The sequence below is a fragment of the Talpa europaea genome (genome assembly GCF_964194135.1).
Source record: "Talpa europaea genome assembly, chromosome: 8".
Lineage (NCBI taxonomy): Eukaryota > Metazoa > Chordata > Mammalia > Eulipotyphla > Talpidae > Talpa > Talpa europaea.
In genome coordinates, this window is record NC_140075.1 from 51,771,108 (window position 1) to 51,786,044 (window position 14,937).

Consider the following 14,937-nt stretch of genomic DNA (forward strand, 5'->3'; position numbering starts at 1 on the left):
GGGCAAGATAGGAGAGGTCTGCTGCACCATTGTGGGTAGCTCCCTGTCCATGGATTGAACTTGCTGCAGTGGCTGCAGATAGCTTCATAGGTTGTGTCTTAACCTCTTGTGCCACCAGGGAGGCCCCGGTTTTTACTTTTTAAAGGGTTGTAAAAATCACACACACACACACACACACACACACACACAAACGCGCACACACAGAACAGGTGACAGATAGTGTATGTGGCTTGTAAGACATAAAATATTTACATTTACAGAAAAGTTAGTCAGATCTTAAGTTTATATACATGTTAAATTCAACCAGACAAAGTTTCTAACACAGGCTGCAACTATTTCACTTCCTTGCACCAAGTATTTGGCTCTGTGATAGAATTCTGGCCCGTGATACTAAAATGGTAGTTTTTGAGGGTTTCTGAAAAATCTATTTTCCTGAAAAGCAGATGTGACTAGTGACCCCCTTTGCCATTCTTTTTCCCTTGCAGAACAGTGAAACCTGAAGTCGCCAGTGGTCATGTTATAATATTGTTTAGGTCCAGAGAATTGATGGCAAAGCCCTTAAGCCAACATCCTGAGGCAATAGTTTACCTATAAACTTCATACTTGAGAAAAATAAAAGTCAACTTATTTAAGTCATTGTGAATCTTATTTTCTGAGATTTTTTTGTTAGATTTCTGAAAATATGCTGTAATTCTTTCCTACAACATAACATTTTACCTATTGCTTCTTTCTGTTTAGAACACTCCCTACTTCCTCTCAGTTCCTCCTTCACAGCCCATTCACATTTGCTTTCAACTCAACCTTCAGATCTAAGCTCAAAAACTATATTCTCAGGGGCCTCCTTGGTGGTGCAGCAGGTTGAGCGCTACGCTGTGAAACTGTCTGCAGTCTCTGCAGTGCAGGTTCGATTCCCGGCCCACCAGGGAGAAACCCACATGGTGCGGCAGACCTGCCTTGCATGCTGCTCCCCTCAGCAGTGTATTCGATCCATCGACCTGTTCTGCTCCCCGCTCTTTCTCTGGTGAACTCTCTCACCCTCTCAAGCTTCTGGCCTGTACCCTAGTTCTTGTATAAAAAAAAATCTTTAAAAAAGTAAACAAAACAAAACAAAACTATATTCTCAAGAAAGCCTGCCCTGACTAATGTCTCCTTTAATCCAGGATACATCTCTCTATTACATGTTCTCTTAGCAACCTACAGCCCTATTCACAGTTTTTAATTTCAGATATTTTTACATTTACTTGATTATGTGATCAATGCTTCTCCTTCACTCTGACCTGATGATGTCAGGCACCATGTTTATTTTATTTTCCTTATTATAGCCCCCAAAGCATCTGGCATACGGTAGCAAAGTAGGAGGTCAAAAAATTATTACTGAATGAATTATTACTCTCTATTGGGGAAACAACTGCCACCAACTGACTAATCCAGAATCTATCATATTATAGAATGATATAACTGAACATAGAGATAAAAAGTTAAAACATACTAAAACCAGAATTAGGTTTAGAAAAACATTTCAGAGTACATTTCATTTCAGAGTAAATTCTCTTCTGGTAAACTATCAGTAGTTCAAGATATCACATGTTAAATTCTCAAGATAATTATGAAGTAGCTATAGGGTGGAAATTTTACTTCAATATCCAGTTAAACATTGAAGCATCTCTTTGGTTATTCTACCCCCATATTTTCAGAAACTGTCAGACAGATATCCATATAAATAAAATATCCATAAACTATACTGCAAAACATAGCTAAAACTGAAAATGCTTTGAATGCCAGCGTGTTTTATATTTTAGGATTAAAAAAAGTCCTAAAGAAGTATTTTTCTAGCATATTTTCTCCACATCCCATCCATTTAGATAGTTCATATCTAGAACCTTGACAGCTGTCCCATAAATCCAGAGACACATTAACCCCTTATCACATATTCCTGTACTTGAAGTTAAAAACAAACAAATACCACTGGAAAGAATAATAATAATACTTCAAAGTGTAGTAAAAGAAGATAATATAAGAGGTGAAAGTATATCAACCTAAAAATTGTACCAAGAACTGGACAAGAAAGTTTGAATACATTTACAAAAATACAGATATGTTATTCTGCACATAACGAAGGAACAAAGGTATACTATTCAACTCACCTGTGCTTTCTCCTGATATTTTATCTTCACTGTTGTTACTTGCACCACTAAGGCGGACAATACTGGAAGAACCTTGATAATTGAGCTTAGGAAGGCAATCAGTACTTCCTTTTGCACTCTCATTCTCTGATACTGTAAAGATAAAAAATTATATTTCAGAGGAGGCATACACAGCAGTAGCTTTTAGTTTTAAATATTTCTATCTGAAAACAGGTGTAAAAATATTGAACACCTCTATATCTATTTGTCAACCACAAATAACTGACTGTACTCATTTGAGGCCTCAAGGTGTAGATCAAATTACGAAGTGTTTTTTTTTTTAAGGATTTATTTATTTATACATACAAGAACTAGGGTATAAGCCAGAGGTGCGGGGGTGGTGTTGAGAGGATTCACCAGAAACAGAGTGGGGAACAGAACAGGTAGACTGACTGAAATACACTGCTAAGGGGAGCAGCAGGCGAGACAGGAGAAATGTGGGTAGCTCTCTGGCTGGCCAGGGATCAAACTTGTGCTGCAGAGGCTGTGGATAGCTTCACAGTGCTGTGCTTAACCCCTTGCACTACCTGGGAGGCCCCAAATTACTAAGTCTTAATCATATATGAAGTCCATGCACATATTTTATACTTCTCATTTGGTTGAAAAATACTACTTTTGGTGGGGGGATGAAGGTAAAAAGTGTAACAGGCCATTAATAAAAGCATTAAAATACTGTTAAGCCTCAGAAAAAAGGTTTACTGTTAAATCTCAGAAAAGAATGCTTTGCTACTCTTCACACATGAAGCATTTGTAAGTTGGAATATTAGGTTGCAGAGAGGGCGTATAATGGGAAAAAAGAAGGAATTATAATGGGAAAGTGCACAATAAAATTAACACTTTTGTAACTAAAGTATTTGTATTTTCTATTAATGTAAGTTCACAGATTTATACAATATCAACTTAAACAATACCTACATGAACTAGAATCACTCCCTTTCTTATCTTTTTCTTCTTGAATGTCCTCAGCAGTTGTATCCCCTCTTCTAACTTCATCCTTTGATAAGGAATTATACCCAAGATCAGATTGGCCACCTGGAAAAAAGGAAAAAAAAACCCCCACCAATGCTGTTTATCATAAACTTCTTTTGTGAAAACAATCAGAATTAGGAGTAACACATTAGTGTTAGAATTTATGTATGTAATTTTTTCTGGATAATTGCAATCAAAAGCATTATTTTATTAGCTCTCCCTGATCTCTATTAATATGAGAACAGGATGATCTCAAAAGAACTTATTTCTGACATTCCACTAGTCAAAAGTAACTATATACATTCATACAGACAAATCAGACATTTTTTTTATAGAATTCTATGATCTTTCTAGGTGAAAGTCTGGGTTCCAACTAAGCAACAGAGAAGAGAAATCTGCAGGAAATTCATAATAGAACATTTAAACACAGATTATTAGAGTTGAGTATCTAAATAACTGCTAAAAAGGGAGGGGATTGTTTAAAATCATTGATAATCATTTTTTCTCAAAATTTAATTGAATAATCATTGAGTTGGATTTGCACATATGTCCAACTATAAGAAAAGAAAAGCTAATGTTATTGTTAAAAAAGCAAGAGGAACGATGATATAAGAACATTTTTAATACATAGTTCTGTTAAAGAGATACTGTAATTTTCAGCAAATGGTCTTCACTAGATTAGCATCAAAATGTAACAGTTTGAATTCTACTTCTCTATTTTAGGAAATATGATTTAAGTAAATCAATTAAACTTTTATCTGGATCTTAAGTTCCCAGATTAATAACACATGAAAGATTATGTAAGGAATGGTTTTATAAACTTGTAAAGAACTAAAGGACTTGTATTAAGTATCACTCGGTATTTATGTTAATATTCTTGTTAGAAAAGAAATACAGGCTCAAAATTGGAATCAAACTTTCACCTCTATTTCCAAAGAAATTACAAATTTAAAAATGTGAAGACAACCTTGATGACATTTATGCTTTTATTAAGTTCCGTATTACTTTAACATAGCCTTTTAAAGGTCATAATTAAAAATAATTGATTTCTCATTTTGAAGAGATAATGCCTGAAGATGACTACTATAACTGATTAAATTTATATGGCATAATCAAAAATAAAGTCAGTCAGGGAAGAACAAGTATGAAAATTACATTTCAACACACTTAGCTTACATTTATTATTCTTGAAAATAGGCATTAAAGGAGATAGTCTAAAATAACATTACCATTTGCAGAGATAGAAGTCTTATATTTTAATGTTTGGATTTTTTTTTAGATTTATTTTTTATTTATACAATAGCTGGGGTACAGGCCAGAGGCACGGGAGGGTAAGAGGATTCACCAGAGATAGAATGGGGAGCAGAAAAGGCAGACAGACCAAAAGTACTGCCGAGGGGAGCAGTGGGCATCACAGGAGAAGTCGGCCATGTGGGAATCTCTCTGGCTGGCCGGGAATCGAACCTGCGCTGCAAAGGCGGTGGACAGCTTTACAGTGCTGTGCTCAACCTGCTGCACCACCGGGGAGGCCCTAATGTTTGGATTTTTAAATTTAAAGTTTCTGTCCATTAAGTGGTGACTTATACAATATTCAAAAGTAATGTGAATTTTTTTAAATGTAATAATTAAAAGGACAGAATTATCCACGTAATTTATTTTTTAGTGCCTCACTAAAAAGTACTTAGGGAAAGCTTATGTACAAGTTTTATATTTTAATGAAACTAATGCTATTTTCATGCTAGAATGTTAACGTTTTCTATACATGTAAAAATTTTCAGTACAACTTTTTACTTTAAGATTCATAAGAAGATGCAAAAAATAATACAGTACAGAAAGTTCCTGTGTACCATTTACCTAGTTTCCTCCAATGCTGATATCTCATATAAAAAACAATATATTGTTAAAGCCAGGAAATTGATATCATAGAGTACCAGTAACTCACATGGGGACTAAAGTTTCTTTTTGTAAACTCTAATAACATTTTCATAATTACAAAGAATTTATCCTAAGAAAGTAATATGATAAAGAGATCTGTGTGCTATCCAGAGTTAACTGAATTATCACTGGACTAAATACTTGTATGAGCTACTTTATAACCTCTCTTAAACTTTTATTTCTATTCAAATAAAGAATAAAATTGCATGTAGTTATCAAATTCAACTACAGATCAAATGCCTAACATATAAAATTAAAACATGATAGTTAAACATATCATTGAAAATTAAAATCTAAAAATGATAGACTAACAAATCTAGTTTTTAAGATGTACTATAATAAATGTATACATAAGCACACACAAACCTGTACTAGATCTATCATCAGTAGCATATACTTTGATTAAACCTGTATTAAAAGGTGCCTGTTCCACAGTGTGTGTCCCATGACCACTATCCATGCTGCCATGACTAACAGCATCCAGGTCACTGCCATCTGCTTAAGAACACAATTTGACAGCATTTTACTACTCAAGGAGATACCAAAAATACACATTAGTTTGTCACTCAAGCTAATAATTTACTAATACTGAACATGAAAAGTACCACATAATTAGCAAAATGCAACTATAATGAAGAAACCTATTGTGAATTATCAATACTAAAATGAGACCAACAAAGGATGATAATTTAACAGTACAAGAAAAAGAAAGGGAAATTTGGTGCTTTTTCAATGGAAAGAAAACTCTTAACATTAGAATTATTGTAATGGCAATAAAAACTAGAAAACATTCATTTTTTTGGAGACTATTTTAAATTTCTAAAAATGTTAAATATTACCAGTCCATTAATTTTAAAAGAAAGGTAAAACACACATTCTTTAAAGCTTTAATTACCTGAGAGAGTTGTTTGTGATAAGTGTGCATGTTTCTTTAGAGCTCTTTTGAACTGTGCTACTCCTAAAACAACATTTCTTACTTTTGTCCAAAGAAAGTAGCCACTACGACTTCTTGAAGGCCAGGTACTTTCCAAAACAGCCTATTCATTCAACAAAACAAAATAATTAGTACAAGAATTTTTATAAATGAACACACTAGCTTTAGAGTCAAGCTAAAGAATATCAAAGTAAATTGTATAACATAAATTAACACAAAAAACCCTTGATTTATGAAATAAATTGTACTCTACAATACATGCTCAATAACCTCATACATCAATTACTTCTGCCATTAAATTAAGGTTGTATACTCACACAAGTGATACTCTTTTTCCAGTAAACCAAAGTAATTACCTTATTATAATAACCATAAGTAATGGCATTGGGGTCAATACCAGCTTTCTGCATTTCAAAAAGGACTCGCACTGCAAGCACTGGCTGATCATACTGTCCACAGAGCTGCATTAGAATGCGGTAGCACACCTGAAACACAGTAAGTTCAAAAATGTACAGAGACAAAGTATCTATATAGTGAATTCAGAATAAACTAATGCATTTTAAAGAATAATTTTTACCTCATCAGGTGGATCCATCTTCTTTGACTGCATTTTTTTAAGCACATCATATGCTGTTTTCAGAGCCCTTACTTTTGAATGACATACTTTCACATACGCTGGGAGACAAATAAACCACAGTCCATAACAGTGACGTAGTAAACACCTAGACCACATTTGAGGGATGGAAGAATACCTCTTTGCAATTTTATGGGCTGATTTAATTTCCTAGGGGAAAAAAATACAAGGATGTCATTAATAAATTTACACATTTAAGCGTCCTTATTTAACTGAATGCTGGACAAGTACAAATCACATGTTTTTATAATGTTTCCCTATCAAAATCTGTCTATAATTTATATGTATACACATACGTTTTTGCTTGAGATTATATTATACAATATGTAACAGAGTCCTAGGACAAGAAAAATGAATTAATGTTTTGAAGTCAGATTAAATTATTTTTAGAATACTTTGGAGTGCAAAATAATCTAGCAATAGTAAATGGGTAGATGGGAATATGAGTATCAAATCTACTTTTGTACTAATATTTGACTGCATAAAGAACGCAAAATTTTCAAAGTACCTGTTTTGTTCTTCTGAACATGGGAGAAGGGCTACTAGGACTACTTGATTTTGAAGGCAATTTGCTCTTTCGTGGTTGTAGAAATCCTTCAGGTCTTTCAAATAAATTGTTCCTGAGAACTGGAAATCCATTATAGCTGTTTTTGAAAAGAAAAAAAAAAGTCCTCAAACACAAAGAGATAATCACACTGGCTAAGGCAAAAAATAAAACTATAACCAATAAGTTCTTAGCTTAGAATTTAACTATCTTTTTCTATCAGACTATGATATATACTCAAATAATATTCACACAAATGAACAAGTATTCAACTATGAAATTAAGAAATGTAATAGCCAAATACAAACAAATACATGCTTTAGAGGAAAAAAAGTGAAATACGTTTAAATTTTGTTGAACTTGACATCAAAACCAGTCACTCATGCATACTTTTAGAAGGTTGTATTTATGTAAATGCATAGCAAACAGCAGATAATATGACATCTGATAGAGGGCCATGAAATCAATACTCTTTCAAACTGGATAATCATTAATATCATTGTTTCTGATTAACTGTGTATTAATGCAGAACCTCTCCCTTAAAAGTTGTAAGTAACATATTAGCATACCAGGACAAACACTCATCATGAATTTGTTTATCAGGTCAGCTAAGAAGTTCAGGGCCTCATCTATGAGAAAGTGAAATAGAGAGGCTGGAAAGAGTTAAGAAAATGATAGAGTATATGGTTCTGTGAGAAAGTAGGCCTAATTTGGATGCTAGAGCAAGTAGCACTGGACATTTAAAAGGTGGCAGAGGTAGGAAAAAGACATTGAAAAGAACAGAAGAAACCTCCAACCAGCAAACTTAACCTGCTTTGTAGTGTTCTTAAAGGCATGTAAATAGTCTTAATTAACTAAGAAAATAACTATCATAAAATACAGCAAACTCTGTATTACTGGAGGCAAATTCAATGGAATAAGAAAATACTGGTAATGATTGAAGGTTAAGTAGGAATAAAATAGCAATTTCAGGAAAACCATGTTCCTTAAAAAATTCATTGTATGCACATGATATGTGTGTGTATCCTATGGAAACTTATTGCTTTACCATTTTATATAGACTATGTAAGGATATGAGTCATCTTGTATTAAGAGGACCTACTGTGCTCATTAAAGACATTTATTTTAAGTTACTTTTCCAATGATGGGTATGACTACATCAAAATTGTATTAGTAATCTGAAAAAAAAAACTTAGATTGTTTAAAAAATGAGAATGTTATAAGCTAAGTAATTTTCTTGTTAAAAAACTAAATCTAAAAGTAAAATTTAAATTACTATGTTAAAAACAAACTACAAAAAAAAAAAAAACAACCAAAACTATCAATGAAACATACTAAAGAGGCCTTAGAAGTATAATATACAAAAGAAATCAAAGAAATGAGATCTTGTTTGGAAAGAAAAACAAGAGAGAAAGAGAAATTAGGAGAAATATTTTAAATATCTTTGACAAAAGATAGACTTTTAATGGATGAAATATAAGGGCAGGAATCAGTGCATATAAATTAATCAACATTCACAAACATCTGTTACACCACTTTTTCATCTGTAAAAGGAAGAATTAACCCAAATGATAAATGAGGAGTTCTTGGAAAATCCATTTTCCATGAAAACAACAAACTGACTTAATGAAAGATAGATGTCAAATTGTATTAGAGTCCTTAAATCTTTAGAATTTATTTACTTTAATAAAGGAAGCATTATTAGAGAATTAAAAAATTCCATTTTAAATCTTAAAGGAAATACCACTTAAATAAAAATAAATGTATACCAGAAACAATTCTAACATATAACAAATGTATATGTTTAATATACATATATAGACAAATGCCTAATCTATCACTATCACGGGCCTTATTTCACTTTGCTCAGAACTTTTCTTTCTTTCCCACTGGGTTTGGAGACAGGAGCAATGCATTATTTAAGTCTATTATACCAAGCATTTAGTAGTTTCTTAAATTAACAATGATCAATTTCAATAGTTCTGAATTTCTGTTACATAAACACTCGTGGAAAAAGAAATAGCCTAAAAATATTATATCATCCAAATTAAGACCACAAATACTGACTCTAAATTAAGAGTTAATCCCTTTGTAAACCACAGTTACCTCTGATCAATGTGCTTGGAATAAGCATGAAAGTGAAAAAACAAAAATCAAAATTCTGTATAAAATTGTTGTATGTTGGTGGGGTAAGATCCTAATTGAGTTTAATCAATGTTTATGAGAACAAATACTTATGCAGATATAGAGAGCTTCCCAAGTCTATATGATACAGAATTTTTTCTTTTTATACCTCAAAATCTAATAATGGATGCGGGATAAGCTTGCTTACCACCTAAAAATTAGGGATCTGTAAAGTTTGGATTTTTGAAAATACCAGTCCTTAGAAAGCTACGTCACAGATGATGATTGCTTCTCTCTTTCAATCTCAAACATTCTGCCTCTTGAATACCTGTACTGTAATGGGGGTTCTTCACCATTGGGTAGGTGGGGGATCTCAGGTGGTGTTACAAAAACAGTATGTTCACTTTTGAAAGATTCATCCAGTTCTATAAGTCGCACTTCACCATTCTTGTCCATATCCACCTGAAGAGTTTAAAAAGCACACATTAAAAAAGCCACATTGGTTAGCCAAGCGCTTATCTATGGGGGAAAGGTAAAATAAACCACTTACATAACTGAATACTAAAGAACAATTAAGAAAACAAAAAGAGTGGGCCTCTCCTGGTGGCACAGTGGTTGAGCGCTGGGCTGCGAAGCTGCCCAGCTGCCCACAGCCTCTGCAGCGCCAGTTCAATTCCTGGCCACCTGTGAGGGTCCCACATGGCGCGCAGACCTCTCCTGCCACCCGCTGCTCCCTTCAGCAGTGCATTTTGTCAGTCTGCTTGTTCTGTTCCCCACTCTGGCTCTGGTGAATTCTCTCACCTTCCTGTGCTTCTGACTGTACCCAGTGCTTGTATAAATTAAAAAAAAAAAAAAAAAAAAAAAGGGTAAACAAGTTTCCTATGTTCCACTATGGAAAGACCGCCAAGAAAAAATGTGAGAACAAGGTGCAAAACATTGTGTATGTATATATCTCAAGTAAGAAAGATGAAAAAGAGAATAAGACATACATTCATTTTTCATTGCATTAACATAAAGAAATACTAGAAGAAAACTAAGAGAAGCATTTTTTTTTAAAGATTTATTTATTTATTTATTTATATCAGCATTGGGTACGGTCAGAAGCGCGGGAGGGTGAGAGAATTCACCAGAGCCAGAACAGGGAACAGAACAGGCAGACTGACGAAGAAGTACACTGCTGATGGGAGCAGTGGGTGGCAGGAGAGGTCTGCGCACCATGTGGGACCCTCGCCTGGCGGCCGGGGACAGCCGGGGATCGTACCGGCGCTGCAGAAGCTGTGGGCAGCTTCGCAGCCCAGCGCTCAACTGCTGTGCCACCAGGGGAGGCCCAGAAAAGCAATACTTATACGGGGAAGAAGAGATGAATGGAGAGGACAAGGTTAAGCTAGAACTCACATTTCCCATTCATCTTCCCCTATTATTTTGCATTTTGAATTGTGAGATTGTATTCAAAAGCAGTATTTCAAAAATAAGTTGTGGAAACTGGGTTACACCTTTTTTTCCTAATTTATAGTAAATATAAGAAATTTCCTTAAGCTCATTCAGTATATGTAGAAGCACACTGGATTTAAGCTCTAGTATTATCTATGACAAGATAATATACATAAGAAAATGAAAACTTGAGTCCAACCTGCTGAAAGGAACTCATAACTAATGAGCGCTTAAAAGCTTCTGGAGAGAAAGAAATCAGGTACAGAAGATCAAAAAACTAGATGGTATTAGTCTAGATGTTGTTCTCAATAATATCTGAAGACAGACAACAATGAAGTAACCACTTCAAAATATTAGATCCAACCAAGGTAGCAATCAAGTATTAGGGGACAATAAAGAAATTTTCAGACAGGAAGTTAAAAAAAAGGTGTCTTCCACGTACTCTTTCTCACTAAATTATTGGGAGATGTGATCCACCATAACAAAGAAATAAATAAGAAAGAAGTTATTGAAGCCAGAATCAGAGGATTCAACCCCAAAGAAACACCAATCTAATCATGAAAAGAAAAAAAAAAAAAAATCCCAGGATGATAGACTAGAAAGCAATCAGATTAGACTAGAATAGGAATGTGGCAAGTTCAAGCAAGAATTTTTTTTAAAAAATTTATTTATTTATTTACACAAGCACTGGGTACAGTCAGAAGCATGGGAGGGTGAGAGAATTCACCGGAGCCAGAGCAGGGAGCAGAACAGGCAGAAGGACCAAAGTACACTGCTGAGGGGAGCAGCGGGTGGCAGGAGAGGTCTGCGCGCCATGTAGGACTCTCGCCCTGTGGCCCTCAAGCAAGAATTTAAAAAAAGAAGTCAAATGGATAGATCATCTGACATGTTAGGTAAGAGAGATTTTAGATTTTTCACTTTTGCATGAGTTTGGAGATGACTTAATAATACACAAAAACAAAAAATATAGCAAATGTTAACTCCTGGGAAAACAAACTCCATATATGAAAGGAAGTTTAATTACAGTATACATATGGCATGGCTGTGGTTGATATGCAAAGTGATATTACTAGCATTGAACAATTATTTGAAAAAAACTGACATTATCTCTACCTTGGGAGTACTATGGTGGTGGTTGTGGTAGATTTGACATGATAGTGCTTGACACTATCAAATAATAAGCAGCAATAAAAACATTATTTGTAAATCTTAAGGTAAATGACTAAAGAAGTATCTGAAAGAGAAAGTGGTCGCCTCTGGGGATGGGGTAGGAATGGGACATAACCCTGTAAAATTATCTGACTTCTTAAATTATGTTCTACTGTGTAAAAAAATGAAAATTTACTTTTAAAAGATTTGGCAGCAATATTCAAAGTGCTTATAAGATATGGGTATGTAATAAATTAGGAAACTATGTTACAATTACGTAAAAAACATTGGAAGTAAGTGTAAAATGGATATTATCCGTGACTGGGCTTATGGAGTTGTTTTTTTCCTTTTCCATACTTTCTGTTACTTTAGCCATTTAAGAAAAAAACTTAAGCTTTTTATAAAAACAGAACACTTAAGCCATCATTAGCAAAAATAAAACATTTTTAAAAAAACATTGGTGCAGTTGTTACTTTCATAAAAATAGAATCATACTAAACAACATTAGGAACATGTCAATGCTAACTCAAAATCACAGGTATCCCGGGTAGGATGTGGTATCTATGGGCAACCCAAGAATAAAGGAGAAGCTCTAAACTCATTTTTATGCAGATGAAATGGAGTTAATTTAATTATAAAGGAAGCAGTGATAATGAAATAAGAGGCAAACCAGAATTAAAAGTTTAAAACAAATGCTCAAGGTCACTGGAGAGGAATCTGTGAAGTACTCCTGTTTCACCAGGATGCATAAGAGAACTGCTTGTCTAAGAGCACAGGGTGTTTTAACATTTCAATTTATTTAACTGTTCCTCCCGTTTTTAACAGTTTTTCTTTTTCCAGACCTGTATCTTCTTCCCACTCTCTAACCACTTTGTTCACATAGGTAAAAACCTGTGTTCAAGGAAAACTGCTCTAATTCTCACTATAGTAAAAGTTTGCATCGCAGACTCAATACCATAGTAAAACATTTCCCTTATAAAATTGACATTTGACATTAAAAAATAGCCACGCAATAAATTCTACATTTATCAGTTGGACATTTCTGTCTTTTATAATACATAGTGACATCTGTCTCCATCAGGAGAAAAAGAAATCCAACACCCACTACAGGATAAAATTAAAATAATTTTCATATTCTCTTCATATTTTTTTCACAAGACAATAATATGTTCAGAAAACATTGCAGAGGCAAGCTTGGGAGAACAAGAAAATCTTGCCAGTCTATTTGTTACACAAAACTGCCCTTAGTTAAGCTCCATCCTACAGGAACAGATTGTAAGGATTTAAAATATAATCATATGATGAACATATGGCTCTTAAATTAGTCATAAATGAAACTCAAATAATTTTCAAGTATTGTCTTATTCTTATTTAGCATTACCTACTTCAGCTTTTTAAAATCAGTTAAATATTTTCTATTTGGATATGCTAAAATCAAAAGAGGAATATATCTAATTTTTATTCAACCTTAGTCATGGATTGGCTTAGGCAGTTAATACATCTCTAGTACTATTTATTTTCCAAGCTATACTAAAAGGATCTTTTTACTTTAAAAATTAAGCTCAAAGTTACTCAACTAAGGAATAAAGCCACATAAATAATTATCTTTAAAATATTATTGGTATTCAGAAAACACTTGCAGGTTGAAAGCAAGAGCTCACTTGCTGTGTTGAGTGCACATAAGTTGTGATACTAAAAGACAAAAGACAGTAACAGCACTGTATGATTATTTGCTATTTCAGAGAGTTCTGCTTAATACTAGTACAATTACCCTGTACTCATATATAAAAGTTTTAACGATATATTTTGAATCTGTGACAGTTTGTTATTTTCTCTAATAAAAGATTTCCTTAAATTATAGTAAGCCAAACACAAGTATCTAGTTTTTAGTAAGTTAGTTTTCAGTTCTGATTTTCTTAGTAGTCACTAACATCTTTAAGTATAACATTAACCCATTATATATGTGATCTTTTATTGAATCTAGACTTTCAATAGGTACATAGCATTTTAGGAAAATAGTCTCTACAGAAACAGCAGTTATACTACATTTAATGGGATTGTTTCTTTTTTGAGACTTCTCAGACTATATATTCCTTAAACAATTATTCCAATCATGTCCCGCATTGTCTCCTAGCAAGTAAACAGGTGATCTACTTTACCAAAATATGATCCTCAGAACATGATGCCCTATGACTGAGAAAAATTGTAAGTCTTATATGTCTTATAATACTAGTATTTTTTTAAGCCATATGAAACTGCAATACCAGTTCTTAGTTGAAACACAAACTTGTGAACAAGATACATCAAATGAGTAAAAAATAAATAAATAAATTTCAATAAGAAATGTCTGTTTTTCTCAAAATGTTGATGTCTTCATCAGCTATGTCAGAAGTGCTCATGTGGATATTAACAGGATCCTTCATGGTACATTAGCAGAGACCTTTTCTATACCTCTAATGCCCCATTTTTTAAAATAAATAAATAAATCAGGAGTAATACTTTATAAAGAACTCACTATGACTCATAACATTTGTAACAGTCATATAGAAGATTTCTTTCTTCTGTACTAATTGAATTCCTACAGCTAATTCAGTGTCCCATGTGGATTAATAAATTTATTTGGCTAAAGCATGGTCACTAATTTGCTCTCTTATGATTCAGTTAGCTTGGTATAGGGAACAAGTGTTAGGCAAATGTATGCCATATTCCCCAAGGGAAGGTCAGTGAGCACATAAGGATGACCAGTGTAACCTAGCACCATATAGGAAAAACATTCAAAGTGCATAATGGCAGTCAAAAACATTTTTATATACAAAAAAACCAACATAATTATTCTTGTATAAAAAGGATTTACAATAATTTTTAATTTTATTTTTTTTTAATGCTAAGTGAATGCATATTAGTGAATGCTAAGTTTATTGCATATTTTCTCTTTAAAACACACCTTTCAACTTAGGTGTACTCATTGGTATTGGGATATGGTTGCTCCCAAAATCTCAGTGTACAGAGCTAGGGAATAAGTGTACATACACAC

The 14,937-nt window shown here is 33.5% G+C and overlaps 1 protein-coding gene across 4 annotated transcripts in view; it reads right to left on the reverse strand.

Annotated features, from left to right (window-relative positions):
• DENND4A (DENN domain containing 4A) overlaps positions 1 to 14,937 on the reverse strand; it is a gene marked incomplete at both ends in the record, with an annotated part of 68,792 nt that overhangs the window by 20,451 nt on the left and 33,404 nt on the right. For 2 of the 4 annotated variants that reach the window (XM_084239906.1, XM_084239905.1), the window contains 7 exons: positions 2,145 to 2,276; positions 3,099 to 3,215; positions 5,983 to 6,124; positions 6,378 to 6,506; positions 6,599 to 6,805; positions 7,164 to 7,299; positions 9,652 to 9,785. In XM_084239906.1, the coding sequence (XP_084096032.1) occupies positions 2,145 to 2,276; positions 3,099 to 3,215; positions 5,983 to 6,124; positions 6,378 to 6,506; positions 6,599 to 6,805; positions 7,164 to 7,299; positions 9,652 to 9,785 (997 nt within the window). Of the gene's footprint in view, positions 1 to 2,144; positions 2,277 to 3,098; positions 3,216 to 5,453; positions 5,586 to 5,982; positions 6,125 to 6,377; positions 6,507 to 6,598; positions 6,806 to 7,163; positions 7,300 to 9,651; positions 9,786 to 14,937 lie in introns of all 4 variants that reach the window. The other 2 variants (XM_084239904.1, XM_084239903.1) reach the window with 2 other exon arrangements.